The sequence below is a fragment of the Diprion similis genome, chromosome 11, assembly GCF_021155765.1.
Source record: "Diprion similis isolate iyDipSimi1 chromosome 11, iyDipSimi1.1, whole genome shotgun sequence".
Classification (NCBI taxonomy): Eukaryota; Metazoa; Arthropoda; class Insecta; order Hymenoptera; family Diprionidae; genus Diprion; species Diprion similis.
In genome coordinates, this window is record NC_060115.1 from 9,646,690 (window position 1) to 9,672,438 (window position 25,749).

At 41.5% G+C, this 25,749-nt stretch overlaps 1 protein-coding gene across 1 annotated transcript in view; it reads right to left on the reverse strand.

The window, feature by feature from the left end:
• Positions 1–1,607: 1,607 nt before the first annotated feature.
• LOC124412167 (zinc finger protein rotund-like) overlaps positions 1,608–25,749 on the reverse strand; it is a 69,866-nt gene continuing 45,724 nt past the window's right edge. Inside the window, exon 6 of the mRNA XM_046891833.1 lies at positions 1,608–4,777. Within this exon, the coding sequence (XP_046747789.1) occupies positions 3,650–4,777 (1,128 nt within the window). The 3' untranslated portion in view covers positions 1,608–3,649. The remainder of the gene's footprint in view (positions 4,778–25,749) is intronic.

Genomic DNA, 25,749 nt, shown 5'->3' on the forward strand with positions numbered 1-25,749 from the left:
ATTTAAAATGACTTTTGCAAACATCCGGTTCCTTGAAAATTTTTTTTCATACTTCCAAGCGATTAAAAACGTTAAATATCGTAGTTGGTAGAAATATTTTTTTCTAGTTCTTAGATCTAGTCCGAATAGTAGATAGATGCTCGAGTATTGCTAACATTTGTAAAATTTGTTTCCACAGAAATAAAGGGTGAAATATAACGAAATTCAATAAAAAAAACTTTTTAACTACGAAGTTTTGTATACCAATTATACTCCCCACAATAATGCCGTATAACGCTACAATGTCATCTGTCGATAATGTCGAAAATACAAAAATGCAAATGGAAATCACATAGTTGAATTAAGTTTATGTTTGAATGTTATTTCGATTTCACATTTACACGCGAAGTTTCGCTCCTTACCGTTTCGCAAGAAAACTTTTCATTCTACTCCTCGCGGAGGCCGTTAGATGGCAACCACTACACTGTTTAGACGAGTGTAAGCTCAGTTGCAAATTGGCAGGCGCAACGAGGAGGTTTATTCGATGTTAGATTGAAAAAGAAATGATGAAAATTTTTCATTTTTCAATCCAGAGATTGCTTCAATCTTTATACAAACGGTACAGCGCTCATGGAAAGCGAGAATGAGCAAGAGAATAAAAGGAGAAAAAATTCAGATAAATGGATTAGTTAAATTTCAACGAGTTCCGGAATAATAGCCGAAACTGTACTTCCCCATGATGAAAACCTCAATTTGTTTGGACGGCTTATGTCTGAACGTTTGGAACGTTTGGCGTTACTGTCGCTTGGAATTTATTTATTATATATAATCTTTTTCCTTTGAGTATTGAAAAAAGTACGAACCACAGGTGGAGGGATGGTACACAGAGTAGTAGGTAGGGGTAAATGCTAAAAAAACAGTGCAAAAAACAGGAAATTGAAGAAAAATTGTAATAAATACAAGCGATGATTAAACAAATTTCAAGAGCCTAGCTAATGACGATTTAATGCCTGCATAATGCACTTCTTGTGAAAGAGTCAAGGGTTTTTTTGCGGTCAATAAATGAATGAAGGAAATAGTGACATTAAAAACGGGCCGATTCTAAATCTTTCGACTCAAGGGAGAAAAAAATGTGCAATATGAGTTGTGTAATAGATTGCAACGTGAAACCAAGTGGGTAATTGGATCTGTATGTTTTGATAAGAGTAGCGATTATGAAAAACAAAATTACAACTAGTAAAGGCAAAAAAAAATGTACGACCAGAAGAGTATCGGAAGAAAAAAAAAAGACAAAAATGAAAAAAAAAATTGCGCAACCACATACACACAACAATAAAACAAACTCAGGGCAAATATATAAATGAAATTTCTTTTAACGTAATAGTTTATTAAACGAAATAATAATTATCATTATAATTAATTAAACTAAAAATAATTAGACAGAAAAAAATCACAATTAAAGCATAGGGATTGTTTCTGGTCTCTTTTACACCCCCCACCCCCCTTCTCCCTTCCCCCTGCCGCCCCTTTCTCGCTCACTTCCCTCTGTGGGAAATAAAAAAAAAAAAAAAAAAAACGTTTGGTGTTATTTCATTTGTTCTTTTTTCTGTAATTGTTCGTTTTCTTTAAATGTCCACTGCATTCCTTTTTTAATATTGGATATATTTACATATAATAAGGTATATGAAAAAAGAGGTTCTGTGGCGCGCGCTCTGGCGGCACTATATTATACATATATATAGACATATATATATAACATATAATATATTATATATATAACATATATATATATGTAACGATGATGCGTGCGTGTTTTTTTTATACTTCCGAAATAATTAGGAAAAAAATAACCCAAAAAGTGATTATACATATAATATTTCGTAATAATATAGGTATAGATAATATTATACTTTCTTAATAACAAACTAATAATAAACAACTTGAGCACAGGTGAGGCGCAACGATGGACATACAATGGAGGAAGAGGAGACTGAATTAATTTTTATAAAATATAATTCAGATTCCTCGTCGTATAATTATGTATATAACAAAACCCACCGTATTTTATATGCACCATAACAAGAAATTATCTACAGTGTTTTTTGTTTCTTTTGTCTTCTTCGCTTAAAATCTACACTTGTGTACGAGTGTCTGCATGTTCGCGTGTTGGTTTCTCTTCTTCATTTGCTTGGTTTTATCCAAGTTTTGTGTACTGTTTACCGTTTACTCATCCCTGCGGCCAACTTTGACGAGAAATTATAGGTACACACCATATACGCAGCTGTTCAAATTATTCATACCAAGGAAGAAAATAGAAGGGAATCTTAATAAACAAAACCGAGTTTGATAAATACAGATACGAAATAAAGGAAACTAGAACCGTTGAGTCAATAACAATAATCATTGAATTGATCAAACAATTGATTAGGTAACGATATACCTAGAGTTTGAAAAATAAAAAATGAAACATTCAATCGCCAATTGTTGACTGCCGGATTTTTCAACGTCGCAATGTATTCATCCGATTCATCTTAAGTCTTTCGGAATTCGTAATAATGGACACGGTTTCTTATTCTTTCCCTTTAATGGTAGGTACTTATAATTGTATTATACGTCTATATTATATACCTTACACACCTATTAATATAATAATTAATTAATTAATAATAATAATAATAATAATATATAATATTTATTTATATATTTATATAATAGCTATTTACAAGAGGTTTCGCGTACCACTTTGTGTTCGACACCTTAGTTTTTCTCCCTCCCTTTCTTCTATTCTTCTCCAAATTATTTTACTTCCTTCCTGCATGCAGTCAAACCCTATGCTATGCTATACATACGTCTTCTTCATCCTTCTCTTTACAGATGTTCAAACGCACTTTCGCTTGCTCATGAATTGAATTTATTGTGCCCCCTTCAGATATTAGTTTTTTTCCAACGTGTATACCAAAAATCAAAATTGGTAAAGCAGTTTCAGTATAATTCGGCTGACTTAGAGCTAGGTAGAACCGAACCAACCTGATAGGACACTTATTTTCGTGATTTCAAGAAATTCTCTCCCTCCCCCTGGCCCTTCTTCGCAACACAATGAATTTCACTCTCATTACTCATGTCCCTCGCTTTCAACTATCTATAGTATTTAGGTACCTATTTATACTTCTTCCATTATCAACACCGGAAGATACCTGCCCTCCTTATATATATACTTTCTTGGTATGGTAGTAAGTACTGTTGCTCGTCCTTGTTTTCATAATTCTACGGAGATCTCTAAATTATGTATACGCGTGAGAATGAAACGAAGTAGATTTATCGAAGGTTGAAGAAAAAAAAAATAACAAAGTTTACGAAAATTGAATGAAAAAAAAAAATTCAAAAAATAAACGCTGTTGCATTATTCTTGCTAAATCGGTATAGTGTATTAGTGTGAATGAATGATCGTGGGTTCGATAAAAAAGGGTGGTGTAAAAACAAAAAAAAAAACACAAATTAAAAATATCCACCACGATCGTTCTGGAATGTCCAAGACGTATTACGGCTCACACATCTACTCTTCACCCTCGACGAGGGGGATGAAAAATAAATGAAAATCATAGTTACGTCCTGCACGTTATTATATTATAAGACGGTTTCCCCGTCGTTTGAGCTACGTCGAATCTGTGAGTTACTGTTTCTCCTTGAGTCCACCGAGAAGGGTGTGATTTTCCATAGTTGCGCTAAGATTGCTCAGGTTGCTAAGATTGCTAAGATTGCCAAGGTTACTTAGGTTGCCAAGATTCGGTTGGTGGGCGTAGTTCCTTATCTGGTGCAAGCTGATCAGCTGATTCGGGAAGGAAGTCGCGTTCTGATTACTCGTCGTGCCGGAAGTCACGCCGGCCGACGAGGTGGGCGAGGACTTCTGGGGGTTAAACGCCTCGTAGAGGTAGGGCCTGGACGCAGGGTGGTGGCTTCCGGGGTAGTGGAGGTGGTTCAGGGGGTTCAGGGGGTGCTGCATCGACGATATGGAGTTTATGGATATTGACGATATCGGTGTGAACGCCGATGAGCTGTTCGGGTGGTTTCCGGGCTGCGGAGTCTGCTGCCGCGAGTCGTTCTCGATGGACTCCCTGTGTCCGTGGGGCAGGATCATGTCCGAGTTCTGGTTCTGGTGATAGTCCGTGTGGTGATGCGGAAGCCGCTCGTGCAGGTCGGATATCATCGAGTCCGGACTGACCTTTGGCCAGTAGTGGTCCTGGTGGTGGGACATCGCGTGGATGGAGGGCCTGAGGCCGCTGCCGATTATCGGCGGACGTTTGTCCGTCCTTTCCGCGTGCTTCTGCATGTGCTTTGCCAGGTAAGTTTCCTGGGTGTAGCTCTTGCCGCAGTACTGGCATATGTGCGTCTTGAGGTGCTTCGACTCCTTGTGCTTCGGTATGTGCTCGAGAAGGCTTGGCTCGTCGGAGAAGCACTTGTAGCACGAGTTGCACTTGTACGGTTTATCGGTCTGGTGACACCTCGAGTGGCTCTGGAGGTTGCTCAGTTGGCTAAACGCCTTCGTGCATCCAGGGTGCCTGCATTTGTACGGTTTGTCACCAGTATGCGTCCTGATATGCTGCTGAAGGTGGCTGAGCTGGGTGAATTTTCGTTGGCATATCTCACATCGGTACGGTTTTATGCCAAGGTGAATCCTCGTGTGCTGCGAGAGATACGACGAGTTCGCGAACGCCTTCGAACACTGTGTGCATTTGTACGGTTTTGCCTCTCGCATGTGTATCTGCGTGTGAAGTTGCAGGTCCGCTTTGCTCCCGAATATCTGGAACAACAAGAAACATTTTCACGGTTATCAATGTGTCAGGATTTTTGCAAGATTCGTAACAGAAATATTTCTCTACAAATGCCAAACAGACAGGGTGTGTTTGAATCCCTGTCCAGTGCAACTCCAAGCTCAACCGTATCGCTAGTGAACCTATAATTATCGGCGATCCGCGATTCGTTGCATGTTCCAACTGATAGCATTCTCATCCAAAACCATTGAATCCGGGAGCAGAAAAGAGGTGCGCACGTATATGCTAATTTTCAAGACACCGCGTGTACTCCAAAACACTAAGAGTCGGGAGAAAAGATCGAGTTTGTCGTTTCAAGCCTGAACGCTAAATCTAATTGAAAAACCGTCTCTACTACTCTAAGAGACAGCGAGCCAATATTTGCCTCCTTAACGCGTTCGATGATTTTTTCTTGTTTCCAGCATTGTTTACCGAGCTGCAGCTTGCCTAGAGGAGACTCGATCAGGTGCTTAGACTTTGACACCATTAGACCAGCAGGTAAATTCCTACCTAAATCATCAGGAGGACACACGATCAGCTATAACGCGTGCAATTCTTGCGATTAATCGGAACCCACTGTACGCTGTGCGGTTGCAACGGCGCTGCGATTCGAGGCTTCAAGGAAGAGGGTGGTTTCCGCCCTAATCAGGACGCGTCGCCTTTGCTTTTCCGGCGGTACCAACGGCTCCTCGTCGATTCGGCGACATCGGGCGCAAGCCCCACCGTCCGGGCGTACCCGCTACCTGCCTGGTTATAAATAAATTCCAAGGAGGAACGAGCGGCGGCCGCAGCGGCGAGCACATACGAGACGTCGAGAGAGGCTGGCCTTGTCTATCATGGAATCGCCCCGGGGGCTACCTGACTGGCCGCGCAGCTACCGCATAGAGACGCCTCTGCGCTCATAAACCACAGACGCACAAATAATTCATCTTCGTCACGAGATTCTGAGAGATATTAGGGATCCGCTTTACTTTGCTTTGTACCCGCGAGCCGGTCTGCCGGCCGGCCGGCCGCCGCGACGCCGATCCTTCAGGCTCTCCCCGCCTCTCGTCTCGTGCACGCTTTTATTTCGTATAACGCAATCGGAACATCAGCCCGGAAAGGTGGAGGGTTAGCGAACTGCACCGCATTTGGGAAATAGCGAGTATGAAGATAAATTCATCTGCGTAAAAACGGTTATTTCGTTATTTGACACAGGAGTTGCGCACCGCGAGACGGAGACTCTGAACTAATTTGTAACTCAATCTACTTTTATCTTCTGCAGTTTTTAAGTTCATCTGATATTCTGTACTCTCCCACCATTCGCTATATCTATATTACTGCCTGATTGCATAGAACCCTTTAATCTTTTGCGGTTCTTAGGGGGTTTGATCCCGGAGCCTGAAAGGACTCTATATATGTACCTATCTTTAATCTATCTATATGAACTTGTTTCGACACTGCTTTACGATACGATTGGAATAAATTCAGGGATTGAAATTAATAATAAAAAAGTAAATTTAATTAAAACATACCAGCTTGTCAAAGAGAGGTACAATATACGATTATAACTCGACGATACAAACATGACCGAAATACACATAATTCCGATCCGAAACAAAGCGAGTGGATTATTGATGAAAGTATAACGGGGTATTAAATACCAAACGGGTGCAGGACGTAATTTTGTTCATTGCAGTTATTCCAAGCTTCACAGTAAGTTGACGGCAAAACAGTGTTGCCTGATGCCTGGTGACCCTATACAGCATTCTTCGCTTTACCATAGATGGGACATAACTAGACCTATGCATTACAGCCAGTAAATGTATAACTGATCATTATATTAGTAATAAAAATAATAACTCTGCGAATGCACGTTGCAAACTTAGTTCCGGCCAAATTTGAAGTACAAGCACCTATGGCTGGCTCGAACTTCGGAATTTTGAACTCGAAGGATTGAAATGTGTTAAAATGTGTAAGCTTGAAAAACGTGTGTAAGCCCAGAACATTAATATTTACGCAAACGATTATCAACTATGTATAATCTAAGGTATGTATCTCGGTGATAAAAAAAAAGAAAAAAGAAAAAGACTAGAATCAAGAAAAAAAAAACCGTCACGTGTGTTGTAAAGCTGGGCCGCAGGCAGGCAGCCAGGCAGGTAGGTAGGTAGGTAGGTAGGTTTATAGACGTAGGTAATGATATAATTTAACAGCTGACGGCACACGTCCTTTCGCGGTCTCATATATTGTGTATACACACAGAGACACAAACACACACCGATGTCTATATATTCACGAGAGCAATCCACCAATCTGTGCAGTGATATTTTTTATTTCCTCCTTTCGAAATTTGTCCTTGCAGAGAAGTCAAGTTCGCGCAAGGCCCACGTAATCTCGCCTCTGGCCGCACAAGAACGCCGTATAGTCCGGAGACGATGCCTTATTACACACACCTAGTATAGTCCGTGTCCTAGAAGTCTGGATCAGACTCGGCGCGAGATGGAGGGAGCCGGAGAGAGGAAAAAGGCGAGAAAGAGAGAGAAGCAGAGTCGAGAGAAATACGCGTAGGTTCTGAAACACGGAATCGAGTAGGTATATCGGTATAGTTAGGTTGGTACCTAAGTTCTTTTGCGCTCACACGTGATCCTGCTACAAATTTATTCCTAAATCCAGATGCGCGACATCGCCTTTGGTACATATTTAACGATGCTGCTTTGGACGAAGTCGAGTTGCGGTATAATATTTTTCTTTTGGAAAAAAAGGAAGGCGCAAAAAAAAAAAAAAAAAAAAGAAACAGAAACATCTTCCGGAAAGTCCACCGTAGTCGGACTGCACGCGGTGCTGGTGTTCGAGATCGCAGATCACCGATCTTCGCCGGCCCTGACCTGCGCGTCAAATAATTTTGCGCACCCGTGTTGCCGAGGTAATTACCAGCCGTAACTCTTTGATGCCTAGTCGAGACTCGATTTACACAGCTGAAGTGCGAACAAAAGCAAAAAACTGAGCTGAGAAGCGACGGGAGAGAGAAACAAAATAGATAAATAAATAAATGACGCCCATCGATTAGCGAATCGACCGATGCAGTTACAGTATTAATGGTCGTTCAGACAAGGATCAGAAGAAGAGACGCGTGCGGTGCGTTTCGATCGCATGTCTTTCCGCAGTCCTAACGATCCTTGGATTTACTAACGCAAAACCAGTGCAGTCTTTAATATTTTCTTCCTGTTGAAATGATTCTTCTTCTTCTATTTTTTTTTTTTTTTTCTCTTTTTTCATTTTTTGCTTCCCACGAATTTCCGCACTGCGGTGAAACGGCAGTGAGCTGACCGTCGTAATTGCAGGCGGGTCGTTCGGAACTTCCGCCTAACTAAGCTTACCTTTAAAATTACGTCGTTAGAACGGAGTGGATACCACGGAGCTGCAGGGTGAAGGAAGAAGCGAGCTTTCAAGCTCGAGGTTCTGCGGAAAGAGGAAGAAACTTGGGTGGATGCAACGCGGCGGCCGATAGATGCCCCGAGGATGAACAATCGCAATAGTACTTGTTGCTCAAGTATAATAAGCGTTATCGTCTCTATGCTCTGACTGACACTTGGTTTTATAAGTATAAGCCATTCCCGGCGGATATTATACTTCGCGTTGGTTTCAAGGAACTCGATGGAATGCTTCGGCGACTGCAACAATTACCCGTCGTAAACGGACCTCGGTCCGCCGAGATTGAAATATAAAATTAAATTTTTTCCTTTCGCTATTTTTTCACCCCACCCGAGCCGCACTTTTCTTACTCCTCCTCTCCAACCGACAATTCTTCATCTTCCTGCCCCTTTTCTCTTTCAGACAAATGAAACATCAAGATAGAAAAGCCCGTTGAGTTCTTCCGCCGGGACTAGCGTGTGATCTCTTTCCTGCACTTACTTCCTAATTCTTCTTCATTCGCCGAACGACTGTTATCTGGAAGCCAATTACGATGCAACCTGCCTTTTGCCCTGTATATTGTTTTCATCTTGTTATTTTTTTTTTTTTCCCCGTTTTCACGATAATTTTACTTTATGTTTCACACGGAATTACACTTCGATCATTACGACGTAGGTATCTAATATCCATTTCCACTTCTAGACGGAGTTACAGGTTCGAAGTATCATTTATTATTACTATCTATTCATAATTTATTAGATTCAGTCACGGTCATGAAAACCGCGCGAGCGACGCATATCGCGATATTTCTGCAAAATTGCATTTCCTGAGAATTGAAACATTTCTTTAAATATTTCTCATATAATATACCCGAAACTCGGGTTCACTTGTGATTAATTCATTAAGTAACGCGCACTGAGGAATCAAACATCGATGTGACGTATATAGTGGAAATTCTTTTTTTATCACTGCCCCCCCCCCTCCCTCCTTCCGTCCCCGATCAGCGGGCTTTTTCTCTCTTCTTTAAAATTAATTATTTCCTTTCTTTTCTTATCTTTCTTTCTTCTTTTCTTCTCCGAAACTCTTTGGGATTCGCTCATTATAATGGAGAATGTGAATAATATTTATTGAATTCGTAAACGCTAGCCCAAGGCTAAGTCTTTAATGGTGATGGTGACGGTGTGTTCGTCACAGGACACAAGTATAAGTTGGACAGTGGTTGATAGCTTTATAGTGGTGAATAGTTTGGGAGCAAAGATGAAGGTAGTCAAGAGCCGATTTACAAATTGCGATTGTAATAAAAAAATCAATTTCAACCGAGTTCTCGTATTTAATTTGACAAAACTGAACGTTGAACAACAAATCTCGCTAGTAAACAAAATAAAAAGAAATGAAAAGAAAAAAAAAACAACGAAATTTGGCACGACAGAGCGTGCCTCGTGGCAGTAAGAATGCTTCATATTACGTGTCTGGCATTTCGCGACCGCGAACGCCTAACGCTTGATTGGTCATTAATTTCCTACAATGTGCGGACAGCAGAACTTTGGACGAGATGTGAGAATTTTTAATTAGAAGTTAGCTTCACTATCCGCCTTCACGCATTGTAGATATGTACGTATAACTATGGTACCTGGCGAGATAGCTCGGGCAGAAGCTGGCCTTGGATGGAATTTTAGCCCAACTATGCAAATGGTTAATTTCAATAAATTATACGAGCGAATACGTTTGACCGGAACCTCAGACTGGTCTCCTACGGATTTCGGAATAAAAAAGACCAACTCATCTGCGGATAGTCGATTAGGAATTTTTTTCTCTTCTTCATTACAACCGTACATTTTCAGCCGGTCCAGAATCAGAAGTGAAAATTTAAACCGTTCTCATCTTTCAAGATCAGTCAAAGGCCTCGTTTGCACAATTGTAGAGAGTCGAGATTATCGAGATTACGTAATCAATATGCGGTGAGTCGAAGAAGCAGGAAGGGAAAAAGTAAAAAAAAATGTCAAGTTGAGCGGTATATGCGTGATAAATTTAAATATCCGCTATACCGCGCCAACAGGTGGCAAAATCCCAGAAGGATAAATCAAAACAGGTATCAAGATTTAAGGATAAACGACGGACTAGGCGATGAGCCGAGCGCGAAGGACCAAATGATCATCAAGGACCAAAAAACCAGTTTTAACTCGCAGAGATAGCGGCTGCAAGAGAGTGATGAGGGAGGATGAGGGGGGAGGAGGGGGGATACAGTCAGTCAAGATGAAACGAAATGAAACTAAACGATCTGAAGTGACCGGGCGTTTTATTAACCGGGTTTTATTTGTTTTCGAATTGCCTAACATATTCAGCGGAGACTCATTTCCGTGAGTATTTCCTGTAAGTTTTCTTTTTATTTCCTCTTATCATCACGACGCATCGTAATGGCGGTGCAGTCCGGTTAGTCGCAAGGTGCTAGCCCGAGGCCAAGTCGCCAAATCGAACTGCTTACACTTTGACAAACTTTATTGCCCTTTACCGGTATATAAACATCGTTTGATCACGCCCGTATATATAGGTATATATATATATATATATATATATACGTGATCATTGACGTCATAACGTTCGTTTAAGATTCGAGGATTAGGTAAGCGGGAAATTATTGACCCTGGATCGAAATATCTGGCGGGTTATTATACAGACAATCTCAAGTGTCGGTTTTATCCCGCGTTTTAATCTTGGATTCGGTATAATAAGAAATATAATCATTCATATACGGTGACATATATGTAAATTGAAAAATTTTTCAAAGTTATTGAACAATTTCGGTACTATTCGCGATAATCTCTGATAGCTTATTAATTATTAACATGGAAATTTTGTATTGAGAAATTGTGCATTCGTTTTGAAAGAACGTGGAATTTTAACTCAGCAACGTGAATGATAGTCACTCAGTGAATCTCTTATTCCTACGTAGTGGTGTAAGAATGAAATTTACTCGTTGATTTACGTGCGAAACCGTTCCGATTCTATGCGTGTTTACACTTATTATTGCCTCTCACGTTGCAGGTTTTCATTCAGTGTATTCGTTTTTGTTATTACCATTATTGTTATTGATGAATGAAATTTGAATTTCAATTAGACGTCGGAAATATTGCTGTCGGTGGTCTTTGGGATGACATTTTGTTCAATCCTTCGTAAATATCAAATACATTGAAAACAAATGTCAAAATAATTCTCAAACCCATTTCTTGGCAATAATTTCGAATAGTCGGTTATGATTCTCGAATTAATTTGAAAGCCTGTGCAAATTATACACTATTATAAAGTATAAATATCTTGTGATCTCAGATTTGACTTGAAATAGCGAAGCACTAAGTTTCCAGATGTGATAGGAACCCCGCGTGCGAAGTTTTCGAAGTCGTGCCGCACCTTGAAATGTCAAACCGAATCGGCAGCGACAGAGATTTTTCGATCGGCGGCAATGGATCCAAAACAAATATCATCCGTTTCGATCCAAGACGAGAAGAAGAAGTATGAACACAAAGAAAAACTGTGCCGCAAAATCGCGTCAAAGATCTCTGTCGATTGTTTACTCGGGACCCCTTATTTCAACTCGGGCAACCCTTTCCTCCACGGTTTTTTTTTCTCTCTTCCTCTCTTTTCTCCACCATTCTTAACCCTTCATCATTCGAGGAGCACGCGTCTCGTGATCTTTATCCCTAAGCGCAGCGCGGATCTATAAGGCATTCGGCTGCAGGAGCCCAGGGTATAATAACATGCACCCATCTGGGTACATGCGTGTACGCATTTTGATCGACGTCGCGGCTTACGAGTTTGGTGAAAAAGGCTGAAAAGTTATATAGAAAAGGTAGGAAATCAGGGGAGATTTCGAGTTCACCTCCTCTGGTGCGGCGCAGGGATTTTCGAGTTTTTCGGTAAACAAGCCGATGACGGATGGGCCGAACACAGTGCGGCACTCGTGCTTCAGCCACAGGTATGAAACAGGGGGAGACGATCGTCAGTGAAGACGCAGCTAGTGTACGGTTTAAGTGCCTTTTTGAATTTTCGGTCCGGACCCTTCGCCGTGGGCCGGATAGGTGGGACGCACTGAAAGGAGGCAAATCTCTATGCGATTCTTTGCCCGAGTGATCCGGCATCGCAAATTTCTCGGATAAGTAGACCTTTCATAGCTGCACACATCCGCTGATCGCCTCGATCAGCCATTATTACGTTTCTCTCGGGCTAATCCGTTTTGACGCGCATTATACTTTACGCTACCGACGACGCGACGGCAAGGCAATGGAAAAACAAAAAAGGACCCGAAATCCATCGCCTGGACGATCGTTTTCCACAAGATATTACATCCAGCGTCATTGCACGCCCGGATGTCGACGTCGAGTCTTCGGGTACCGATATTCTTGACCACACGGCGACGTGGCGCGAGTAAAATCTCTGACCAGGTGTAATACGCCTTGTATACTACCTACTAGTCGAGAAATTTACACTTGATACCTCCGTAACTCGCTGCGGCCGCAGCAGCGAAATTGATCTATTCTTCCCCGGATGTTCACAGTTAGACCATCGCCGCCGGACACAATCGACTCGAGGAACGCAACGTTGGTCATGGATGGTTCCGACTCACGGACAGAGAATTTTACGAATCGAATTTGAACGACATAAGGAAAATCACCCCTTGACTGTTGAACGCATGATTCGTGCAGTTCACGAACAAAGAGAAACATTAAGAAAATAAGATCATTTCAGGCTGTTGCAAATTTTAATTTACGATTTTCAGAGAGGTCGTGTTTTCTTCAAGATATTTGTGTTTGTAATTATAGCGCAAACAGATGCGTAAAAAAATTCAACAAGTTGAAAATACCGTCTCAAATTCGATGATTTGAATATATCAATACATAAACAGAGTAAAACCTATTTAAAAAAAAATGTAGGTTTGATCGATGAAAAAATGTCAACATTTGTAGAACAATTCAAATACGGAGTAGTAAATACACGCGGTCGGTGCTCCGGATAAACGAGCGGAACTTGGCAACGGATGGACGCGGGAGTGAGCCCTTAATGAAAGCCAACAGGGGAAAGAGGGGAGAATTTTTTCACCCAACATACGTAGATGACGGTTAAGGAGCAGACTTAGTACCCACCCATCACCCCAAAAGCGAGGGCGCGGTCTTAAGCTGTGATACCGGTATAACCGGAGGAAGAAATGGCACTTTTTTCGAATGTGTCTCCTTGATTTTTTCTATAAAGCGTACATAAAAATAGAAACGACGGTGAAGAGGAGGAGGAGGGGGTGGATTTTTTTCCAAGGCGGTAAAGTTTTTTCATCCTGCACGGAAGAAATATGGTATCCTGTATATATACGGTACTACTCCAGCCAGTTAATATGTCTGCTGTTTTATTTTAAGTCCCGTCCCCAAAGTCGTCAGGCTCATTGCCTTATACTTGCCGCGTGTACGTCCTCGTACCTTGTACATTCGTGTAATATCTCTTCGCGTGTTTACCATCCACAAGGGAAGTTGACGCTCACCCATCCGCCAGCCATCGAACCGACCTGTCACCCTCGGACCTTTTGCATCTTGGGGCGTTTCGCCGATCGGAGTAAAATTAAAAATTAAGAATAAAAGACGAAACGGAGAGACGGGGAAACCGACATTTTTTCAATATCATCAAATTATCATTGACTACCGTAGTTTTCATCGAAGGGTTTTGAGTTTCGTGTGCAAATTTCACAAGGCGAACGCGCAAGTTGGATAAACTCACGAGGAAATTCGAATTTCGGTTAATCAGAATCTGCGTGATAGTAAAACGAAGGATTCGCAGCTAGAAGGAATTAATCTGTAGTCCTAATCGCGTTAGGTACCAGACAGAATTATAACCATAGACGCGAAACATTAGCGAATTGGTGAGGTATGCACATATACATACTGTCTACAAATGTAGTAGTTGGCTGCTTTTTTGCAACGTGTTCCCCGGTTTTTACGATCTAAGCGAGAGGCGACAAATTGAATGAATGAATGAACGAACGAACGAATGAATGGATGCGAGAGAGACTTTGACAAAGTTCGTTAGAATTTTTTTCTGCAAAGTTCCATGAATTCGAGAGCCGTACGAATATATACAACGCGGTATACATAAAACGACGATGCGTATGTAGTATTGTACTGTAGACACTTTTTTTTCAAATTTTTTCTCCTCACAACTTTTTTCCCTCATGTTTTGCTTCCGGACCATCCGGTCAAACGCGTTCACGACGATAGAAAATATCGTCACGGTATGAGAGTACAAGGAAGTCGAGAAAAAAAGGAAAAAAAAAAGTAAAAAAAAGGAAAGAGATAAAATCAGAATTTAGCCCTGGATTTTGTTTCAACAGATTCTGTCGAAGTGGGTTAACATGATAGACACGGTCGAAACTGACAGTAGAAAGTTTTCCCTTCAAGACTCTGGAGACGCAGGAACCGTTTAACGGATAATTATATTAAATTTCAATTAAGTTTGATTAGTCTCCCTGTGTGATCACGGTAGGAAATTTGAAGAAGCTGTATCTACGATATGTTGCAGGATCTGCCTCAAATTTTTCATTCAATTACTTTCTACGCAGCGTGTAATATCATATCGATACATTTGAAAATAAATCGTTACACATGCCTAAATGTATAATTTTTCTTGCTCTTCTGATAACAGCTGTCGAATGAAATTTATTTGTTGAGAATGATCGAATGAAGCAGCCGAAATAGTTGCGCCAACAAATTTGGTGAACGAAGGGTCGAGAATATCGCGACTCGAAACGGACCCCATGCGGCAAACGGTACGTGGCTTTTTGTCATTCATCCGTAGCAAGTGAGATGTCGAGAGTTGTTGGTGCCTGGCTGGATAGGCTAAAAAGTTTCGAGCGTTGATCATTGTTCAGAGCGAGGACAATAAGGTCCTTAGAATCGATTCAGCAGTGGCAACACGCACGTGTTACGAGCAGGCAGTCCTGACTGGCTACAACGTACGGCCTACAGGACGCGCGACGCGAAACGCAAGACGTGAGAATGTCCTTTGAAAAAATCAGCCCTGGATATGAGGTGTGAGCACTGTAGAAGAATTCGTTGTGTTCGTGGGCTCCAGACATTGTCCGAGGCCGGGGAGGAGAGACGATAAGGAGAAATAATAAGGACGAAAGGACTTTTTAACAGGTCAAGTTTCCGAAATCCTAGCAGGCATTACCTGAAGACGAGAGCCGCGTGTATATCCAGGGGCGAGAAGAGGATTTCTTTTTTCTTTTTCCCTTCCCTCGCAACCCCTGTAGGATCTACAATGCACGCGCCTCCCGGGAGCCATTCAGAGCTCACAATTGTATTGACAACTGACGATTGTCATTTCTATTTTGTTACCCTGGATTGCCGATTATTTTTCATCGCTTTCATTGTCGCCATTTATATACCATTGTGAGGAAATTTCCTTCATCTTTCTCTTTTTCTTCCTTTCTCGCTCCGTCGCGACGATTTCCTTTTTTTTTCACGACATTTTTCGTTTTCTTTTTTCCTCTCACGAGGAAAAAATGCGCGCCGAAACAGATTGCAGCGAGTAAAAATCTCTTTTGGCAAAATTACCTTGACGCTTGTGTATAAGGAACGCGAGTCGCGTATCCGGCTCTCAGCTGAGATCGCACGGTCAGATATGTGTAGTAAAAATTTTCAATCCACCAATTATATGTCCGTGCGTAATTGCTCGCCTTGAACACGTGTGGGATTGATCTACCTGAACTAACTTATAGAGACGTTGACTCGAGTCGGATAGACTCGCGGTTACCTCGGATTTAAAATTTTCGAGGATAGCGTCAGTCTGTATTCTCGATGATCTTTCCATGCGTACGTATCAAATGGCAAGGTCGCTCTACACGTCGGCGAACTTTTATGCGGTTTATTAATTCACGATCGGAATTATTCCGAATCGGTTGGTTTTGGAGAAATCGGAAAAACACACCGATTCCTTTTCACGGACAATATATGACTCAAGTTGAGCGATGAATACGCGTGCGTATATATACATATAGACATATAGACATGAACAAATTGTCGTTCATCCGTACGTGTGTTGCTTCACCGACTTCCCCCTTGTAAAAAATGTTCTTTTCCTTAAACACGATGAACTCAATTCGACCAAAAACATTTCGACATAAATCCACCGAATCTGAAATTCTGAAGGCAGAGATTCTGATCAGGTCATTGTAACTCAGAGTTCCGAGGGGTTTCGGAATCACGTAATCGTAGACTTGCGTATTTATTATCTCTAAAGTAACAACCCGCCGACGGCGAAGCTAATCAAACCGTTTATCACAACTTCACACATGTTTTAATATTCGAATATAATATAATATATATGTGTACATATACGTCGTGCCAAAAGCCGGTTGAATGAATCGGATCTATGTTGTTGAGATATCGTGCAATCATCATCACTTTCGAAGTGAGTGATCGCAGCACGAGGAGCGTTTGTGTGTGGTTTTTTTCCTCCTCCTCCTCCTCCTCCTCCTCCTCCTCCTCCTCCTCCTCCTCCTCCTCCTCCCCCCTCCCGACGACATTTTGCAACAACTACTCACATCGCCCTTTCCCGAATCCCGCTTAAAATCACCGCCATATTACTTCTGCACTGTACCCACGTAAAATTACTTAATTTACGAGCCATACCGCGGCGGCGTTAGACCGCGTTTTAATTCGTGAATGAAATGAAATGAAATGAAATGAAATGAAATGAAATGAAACGAAAGAACGGCGCGCGGCGGTCTTCTAGTTATTTGGCGACTTGAATGAAATCGCAAACCGCTTAATTACCGTCGCATAAGGTATGGATGGCGAAATTATTATCGAGTCGTTTCGCCAATTCTCTCAGCCTACGAGCCGTCGTCGGATATTCGTTACCTTTTCGTCCTCGTGGGGGGTTGGCGGCGTCGGCGGCGTGTACATGCGAGGCGCGTAGTCTCCGAGAAGAGACGCGCCACCAGCTGAGGACCCTTGGCTCCTGGGAGGACTCAAGTCTGGAATCGTCGCGTGATAGTCCTGCAAACCGGCGACACCCGTTGGCACCACCGGCCGATATTCCATGGCACGAACCTCCATTTTTGTCCCGATCGAAAAACCCGAGTAAACCAGCTTGAGGCTTTTTTCTTTACTCCTTTTTTACTTTGCTTGCTCGTCGTATTTTTTTCTTTCTTTCTTTTTTATTTTCTCAAATTTCTTCCGGTAACTGTTTTTTGTTTTCTGTTTTTTTTTTTTTTTTTTTTTAAGTTTCTTCTTTACGCACACTCACGGATCAGACACGAGTTCTTGTGTTTCGTTTCGGTTCCCTTCCGTTTTTGTCTTTTTTTTTTCTTCCAATTTTTGTACGCGGCGATTCGCGCCTCGTTGGATAAACTTTTATACACTATAAGGGTGGATCAGCAGGACCACGTGGCGGGTTTTACAGACGTAACAATTTGAAACAGCGATTGGAGAGAATGAAACGAATTTTCCTGCACAAATTTGTACGCGCACGAGGTGTTTTATTTAATTTCTTAACTTTTCGTTTTCCTGTTTGTTTTTTTTTCGTTTTTTTTTTTTTTTTTTTTGAATTTTTTGCTTCTTTTTTTTTTTAAACAGAATTTTCAGTGTTCGTTTTTTACCTTTGTTTCAGCTTTAGCTTTGTGATTATTATTTTTGTTTTATTTGTACCCGTTTGATTGACTTACATTGATTTATGACTTATCTTCATTTGTTCGTTCATTTGTGCAAATAGATTATTATAACATTTGTATATTGTGTATAATATATAATAAAGCCTAATCTACGTTAGGCAGCTTTGGAATATGTCACAGACGAGTTCTCCAGACGACTTTTATTTGTGATATTGGTATTTCCCGTTTATAATAAGAAACTTGCATTAAATATGAAAATTCTTTTTTCCTTTCTATTCCAACAAGAGAAAAAAAAACAATTTCAACGACGTTGTTAACGATAACTGACAATACAAATAGAGAGAGAGAGAAAACAACGAGATCGTCACAATTATAACGAATTAAAAAAATAATGATACAATAAATATTATACTATTATCATCAATATCAACGTTACTTCCACATAATACATTTGTACGAAAATTTCTTCACATAATTTTCGTTTCCGTTTATTTATTTATTTACTTTTTTTTTGTAAGTTTTTCTTTGTCGTTTTTTTTTTTACCTCCGTTTTCAGTTATGTTTCACATAATTATATTAATTTACGTCATTTTAGTCGAAATTTATCGTTTTAAAATTGAAGAATAAATATATATATATATACATATATATACATACGTCTATATATATATTATACATATATATTTTAACAGTCACGACAAGTGTGTCCATTTACAGCAACAGCGACACCAGCAGGAGGAACAAGTGTTTAGTCCCTGTCTTCTCGTTGATTGTTATATACAGGTACAACAATAGTATAAATCGTAGATTTGTTTCATATATCAGTGTCAAATTGTTAATTTTTAATTGAAACAAAAATTAGCTAAGAAAAAAAAAAAAAATTTGCTGTTTTTTTTATTATTATTATTGTTATTATTATTATTATTTTATTTTTTTTACTTTTTTGGTTCTCAGTATTCAAATAAAACGACAAACGTCAAACATTGATTCAATAATAAAATTTAACCGTATACGAAACGAATTATTTAGAAAAATATAATATAATCTTTTGCCGCTAATTCTTAACTATCTGTTTTACAAGTATTAGTTTTTGCTCGGTGTTTACAGTTTTTCAACGAGGCCTTGTGTATATACCTTGGGGTAACGCGCACCCCTTGGCTACTTTTTGCCGACTGAATGTTTTGCGCCGTGGCCCTAGGTTCGTTCGTTCGAACAGAGCGCGAAGCTCCCCCACCCCGTGAACTTCTCTCCCCACTCCGGGTATTCGGGTGTCTCTCGCCCCCCTCCGCAACTACGATCCTTCCACCACTAACCCCCCCTTCCCCCTTTCCACCGCCACCTCGCCGACCATCCCTTCCCCTCACCGCCCGCTTCTCGCCCCACAAAGAGCCGCCGGCGGTTTCCCCACACCCCAAGCATCGGCTAGGAGACGCGCGCGTTCTACTCTCTATGTATGCGTACTCCTACTTATATACGTAGATACTATCCTCCGCATGTACGTACGTATGTCTACCTACCCTGTATTCGTATGTCCCATAGGTGTGTATTACACAGAGCTAGAGCCCAGCTACTAAAAGAGTGAGATGGGTGTATGGAATCCCGCGCATACGAAGTGGGGATAATTAACCGAGTGTACTGTGCACCGTGCGTCGTCCGCTGTCTCGAGATTGTTCTCCGAGGGCAGGGGGAGGGAGGGGGGCAAAAAGTATAGAAAAAAAAAAATTTAACGTACGAAACTATAGAAATTTTTTTTTTTTTTTTCTCCTCATGATAATTTTTTTACACATGCTAATTAATTTGCTGATTTTTGTGATTTTTGTTTGGGGTACTTTTTTTTTTTCACTTTCTGATGGGACGTGATACTAGGTACGTGACTGTTGCAGAGGAATTTTATATCCAAGTTTTGAAGAAAAAGTTAAAATAGAAGGGAAGGAATGAAATTTATTTTCTATTTTAATTCTTCCGTTCACTCGACGGAAATTGGAATATTTTTGTTTTAATTTAATTCCGAATCGATGTACGAGAATCGAACATTCATTTTCTGGGGAGATTAATTTCTCGCAAAATGTCTAGTTTCAAACGTTTTTTTTTTTTTTTTTACATTTTAATTTCCGTACTTTTCATGATTTTACAAACATTATAGCTAACGTGGTTTGCATAAACTAAAGACGTTAACAAATTTCATAAATTTACGAATCTATTTTGAATTACTTAGCGTACAGTGAATATATTCGAAGAGATTTCTACCAGATTCAATTTTGTGGCAATATCCGCCAGGTTTCAAATCAAATATTTCCTAATCAATTGCAATAATTGTATATGGTTTTTCAGCAATCGCAGTAGCCGATATTTTGTCAGAATTAAATCATACAGAACGGATTCAGAATGATAGATTTGTCCAAGCGGGCGTAACTTCAGCGTGAGAAAGATTTTTAGAGAATGAAAAAGAAATTTACTTCCGGACGTGTAACGGCTACCGTAACATAGGTGTCGTACGTAATGTGTTAAATTATGCTAAATGATTTAGGTTTGGTTTATCAGGCTTGAATACACATGTATTACACTGAGGGATATGATGGTGATGATGTTGTTTTTTTTCTTCTAATCTTCGTTTTTCATGTATGTATATTTACTACGTTTCCAAGTCGCGGGATAGCTGGGTTATCGCTTTCCGAGACCGCGGCTGATTATTATAGAGAACGAACGGTTTGTATAACCAAATCTAGTTAGAACGCGAGATTAAAACGGCGGTGTCATAAACGAAGATGAGTGCAGCTTGTATCACGCATTTTTGAACGCTATTCATGAGTGAAATTCACGTCCACATATAGCGTTCACACACACATAACGCCTGTACACGGGACACGTCCATAAAAAACGATAGACACAAGTGAAAGTAAATCACTGACTAATATGCTATTTCGAATCAATAAGTAGGTATATGTACACAGATGCGTGCATGTATTTGTGTAATGTACAGCATAGGTATTAAATCTTCTCTACGCTGACAAAGTGTCATTGAACCCGTGCGTATTATAGTGCAGATAATGAAAAAACGCGGTAAAAACGATCTTGTATACATACGAGGGTGATAGAGGGAGAGGGGGGGGGGGGGGGGGGGGGTGTGGAAAACATTAGTTGTAGAAAAAAAAAGAGAGAGAAAAAAAACAGTAATACCTGTCGCAAAAAGCAAAGAAACGTGAACTTGTAGAGGAAAAAAAAGGAAAAAAAAAACTGACAAAGTTAGTTAACCGCACTATAAAGAACATATTATGTTCGTACAAGAAAATTTCTTCATCCCCCCCCCCTGCCCCCCACACAGCACCCTATTTTTCCACGTTTGACTTTTTCTCACTGGCGCCTGTAAACTTTTCCAGCGTGTCTTTTTTACTCGTATACTTTTTGTGCTGTTTCTTTATGTTTTTTTTCCTTCTGTCTATATTTCTCCCTCTTCCTCTCTTTCTCTCTCTCTCTCTTTCTCGCTCTCTTTTACAAAACCCCTGAAACGCGTGCGCCATCGGCAAAAACTTAGGCGCGCGGGCGCGCCTGCGCAAAAAACGGCACACGGTCGACGCGCGCGGCTTTTGGGCCCGCGGTTTGTACAAGAACGCAATGTGTACGGGTACCTTGACTACTTGCTACGGTTATGTATTAGTTAGTATGTATCTGTGTGTGTGTGTGTGTGTGTAAACACGTCGTAGACCGCAAAAATCGGCACTGGGCCGGGAAAAAAAGGAAGAAAAAAAAAACCAGATATAGTGTGTTCAAATTTGAAAGGACCAGGACACGAGACATATTTTTATGGAGACGTTATGCGCCGGTACAAGCAACGATGTGGGCATTTTTGACAAATTTTTTTCTTTCACTCGCGCATTATATTCGCCGAGTTATAGAAATGATAGATTGCGCATGAACCGGCTGGAGCGAGAAAGGGCGAGTGTTTTGTGCGAAGGATATGTATGCAGGGGTAGGTGCAGCAGCAGCAGCATCGGCATCATCCGGAGATCGGTAAAGGGCGCCGCGATTTTTGTAAGAAAACGATGCGTCACTTCTCTTATTCCTGGTTGCCGAGGGTGTTGAAAACGATTTTCATCTATCGCTGAAGGACGTCCGCGCGGGACCCTATGCAGGAGGCCCCGCAGGAGGATATTGGGCCCTCGGGTGTATGATGATGCAGTTTCTCGGTGGGTGAAACTCAGGAGTCAAGAGGATCCACCCCGAGACATCCTGTTTCGATTTCCTGGTAGGCCGAGGCGATTCCCGGCCGATCCGACGGAATGCGCGTCAGATCGGTAACGAATTTTCGGTTTTTCGTCTCCCGCGTTTTGTCTCGCCTCACTTGCAGCGGTGTTGATATGGGCATGCGCACGCGGACGTGGAAAAAGTGGAGCAATTTTACTAAATTACGCAAAACGCTTTCTACCGCCGATTCGAGATCGGTTGCTGCAGGGACACCGAGAGTTGACCAAGAAAATGGTCGCCTCTACCGATCGGCGTTTGTGTGCGCACATGCAGCTTAGCCGAAGGCGAATGTACGTATGCGTGCACCGGCGGCGTGGCGTGGGCAGCGGAGGCATAAACACCGCTCTGCTTCGCACCATTGGTGGGTAATCACGCTCGAGTGAATTTTGCGACGGTGTGCTGGTGCTCAGGGCCCGATCGGCGTGGCGGGCAGGTCACGCTTGGCCGGTTGCAATGATAATAAAGGTGCCAAGGTGGCTGTTTGCGCGTATCTTATTATACCTAAAACCGATTTCTTGCGGATTTCTTGCCGATTTCTGCTCTAAAAACAGCCGAGCTACCGATAGCACACGGCGCGATACCTCGGAACAAAGATCGCCCGCTCAGCACCGAATTGGGTCACCACGATCTGACGATCTGTCTATTTTTTTCCTTCTCTGCACGCCGATTTTCACGCAGATCGCGCGTGACCCACGTACACAAGCTTTTATGCTAGCTTCGTATCCTAGGAATCGGGCTGATCAGCCACGACGATACACTTTCTTGTTCATCTTCGCCGTTTACGGTTGTTCCGTACCATGCTTACATACCGATACCGTTTCTTTCTTCTGTTTTTTTTTACACTCCTTAGATTGGATGGCTCTTACGATTTTTTTCTTCTTTCGGCAAAGCTGGAATAGAGCGGGAAAAGATTTCCGCGCTGAGATAAAGTTTCGGGTAATTTCGCTCGACGAAGCATAATTTTCTCCCTCTTTGAACATACTCGATTACCGATTTTCTTATTTCATTCCATTTTCATGGATCTCTGAACACTTTTGCCTCTCGAGATCTTCACGATGGATTACGGAGACCGAACCACGTGGCGGAGAATAGCTGAATGGACTTTCGCGTTCGATGGTGTGAAAATTAGCCACGCAGTTTGCAAACAGCAGGCTTTCCTGCGGGATGTATTTCTAGATAGAAATCGGCATATGGTCACCGGCACCAAAATGATCAATTTTTCATCGTCGATCCTTCATTTCCGGAAAGAGTATTTTCAAAATTCGGACACTAAATGCCCAACATGCCGTTGCCGCGCGATGTATAGTTTACACATTATAGGATGGCGAGATTATTTATAAAGTCTCAACAAAAACGATCGACGAATTATATCGGGGCTATTTTCATCCTCCCCGGCATCGGTGACGGGTATGTATATTATAATTGCCGTATGGGAAAATTCTTCACGAGTTTATAACGGTCGAGACAACCGTCATTACCGTTTATACGCGTATTGGGAGGCTGTGTATTGTGCGTTTAACAGACGCAGGCATCAATTGATAGAAACACGAGGCTAGTGGTGAGACTGAGAAAACAAATATGTCGAACCTGCCGACCGTCTACTTAGTTATCGTTGAAGGACAGATTTAGTAAACACGAATTTCGTATCGTCTCGGATTGATGGATTCTAGGACCGTTTGTTTGGACTCAGACATCATACGCAAATGCGTCCCGTGCTATCCGTATAATCATGGCCAGAAGAAGAATTTGGAGAAATCCGTAACCAAAACACAGCCAAGCCACGCTACTCGGCTCCTCGACACATGTATGATATATTGTGTACGATGTTCCACGATCAGTAAATTGAACCAGAGACGAAACCATGTCGATGACTGGCGAGCGAGCGAGAGAAGGTTGTTTAATTGAAACGTGATTTCGTAGCGAAAAAAAGGACGGAATAGAAGAGTAAAAAAAAAAAAATAAAAAAAAAATAATCCCCAGGAACCCATTTCCTCTGACAAAAACACCCGGAGATATTTTTATTTTCTCACCAAAAGAGAAGGAGAGAAAGGGAGAAAGAGAGGCACGAAATTCAGGAGATACACGTACGCGCGACGAAACCGCGCAACTGGGTCGAGGGGCCTCAGCCGCGTCTAGGATAGTCTGAAAGTTAGATTTTTGGTCTCGCATGAACTCGGCTACGGTCACGGCTTGACACCCCCTCAGACCGTGGGCGAGTAACCGAGTCTGGCTCACGCACACCCACTCCGATTCATCGGGGCCTCTTTTTTCCATCTTCCCCCGGACGAATTAGAGACGCGCGTTAGACCGTGCCGAGATCGCCTCTTTTCAAACCAAGACACCCAGTAGCCTCGTAACTCGCCTTCGATGCAACAGATTATTGGAAAATATACACAATGAACAGTATTTTTCACTCAAATTTTTTAAACACTTTCTTCTCTCCCTTCTAATTCGGATGTTTTTAATTTTCCGTACATATGACAGTGAAATTCTACTTTTGCGTATTCACCGCTGACAGAGAAAAACTTAGTATCTGCCAATTTGATTTCCTTTTTTTTTTTGGCTTTTTTTCTTCTTTTCGCTAGACGCAGCGATGCGATAGAGACAAGAGAAATTTGAAACCTTTATTTCCTGACCTTCTTCAGACGTTACGCTGTAGGGGTCGATCAAATTTTCCCTCCTCTCGGCGAAAATCGAAGTGGACAATAGTGGTCATCACCGCAATTTTTTCTCCACACAATCTTCTCGTCCTTTTCTGTTTCCTTCTGTGTATTTTACGTTTTGTTATACTTGGCGTAAGAAAAAAACCGGCTTTTTGGACGTTACCCTGCACTCTATGAGCCCCTCGCAGGCATCTGTGTACCTAATATGCATATGGTCCAGGTCACAGCATCCCTTGCTAGATCGTTTTTTGTTTAATTCTGTCCCCCTCCGTTCGTAGCGCCCTAATTTCAACCGTCCACGGCTGCTGGCTGCCGCTGCTGCAGCGGCGACACCGGAGTGCAGGAACTCGTTTGAATGACAATGATCCAGAAATGCGGGGTCGAGCCTAAGGAGATCGGGCAATGATCGATCAAAGCCCCGAAAAATGACCCGGAAGAAGTCTTTGCGCAACCCGATATGCAAATATTTTGCCTACTTAGCCATATATTCGTGTTAGATAAATGACGCGGCATTCGACGCCTCGACACTTGACGATTTGCCAAACCTTCATTCGTTTCGTCCTCTTCTTTATAGCCTTTCAATTTCCCCGCGATTAGATTTAATTTTCCATTTTTTTTCCGCCCCGAGCCGTGAGAGAGTTTCGCTTTTCTTCCTCATCGCTTTCGCTGAAGTCTTCTTTTGACAAGTCTAAGTACGGGTTTAATAAATGATATTGTATTGTAGATCGCGTGATTAATCGACGGGTGTTAAAAATATCCCGTGATTAGAATTTCGCACATTCTGTACAACGTCGGGCATTTTGAATAGTTGAATTACTTTGCGTTTTTTTTTTTTCATATAGTTCAAGAAGAGTGCGAAACGGCATCGGAATTAAAAAAAAAAAAAGCGAATAACGAATAAACTTTTAGATAAGAAAATTATTGAATATATTTATACGTCGAGTTGGTGAAGTCACTGCGGGTTTAATTGTCGCCTATATAATTAGGCGATAACTGCTGTTTGCAACGCTTCGTCGTG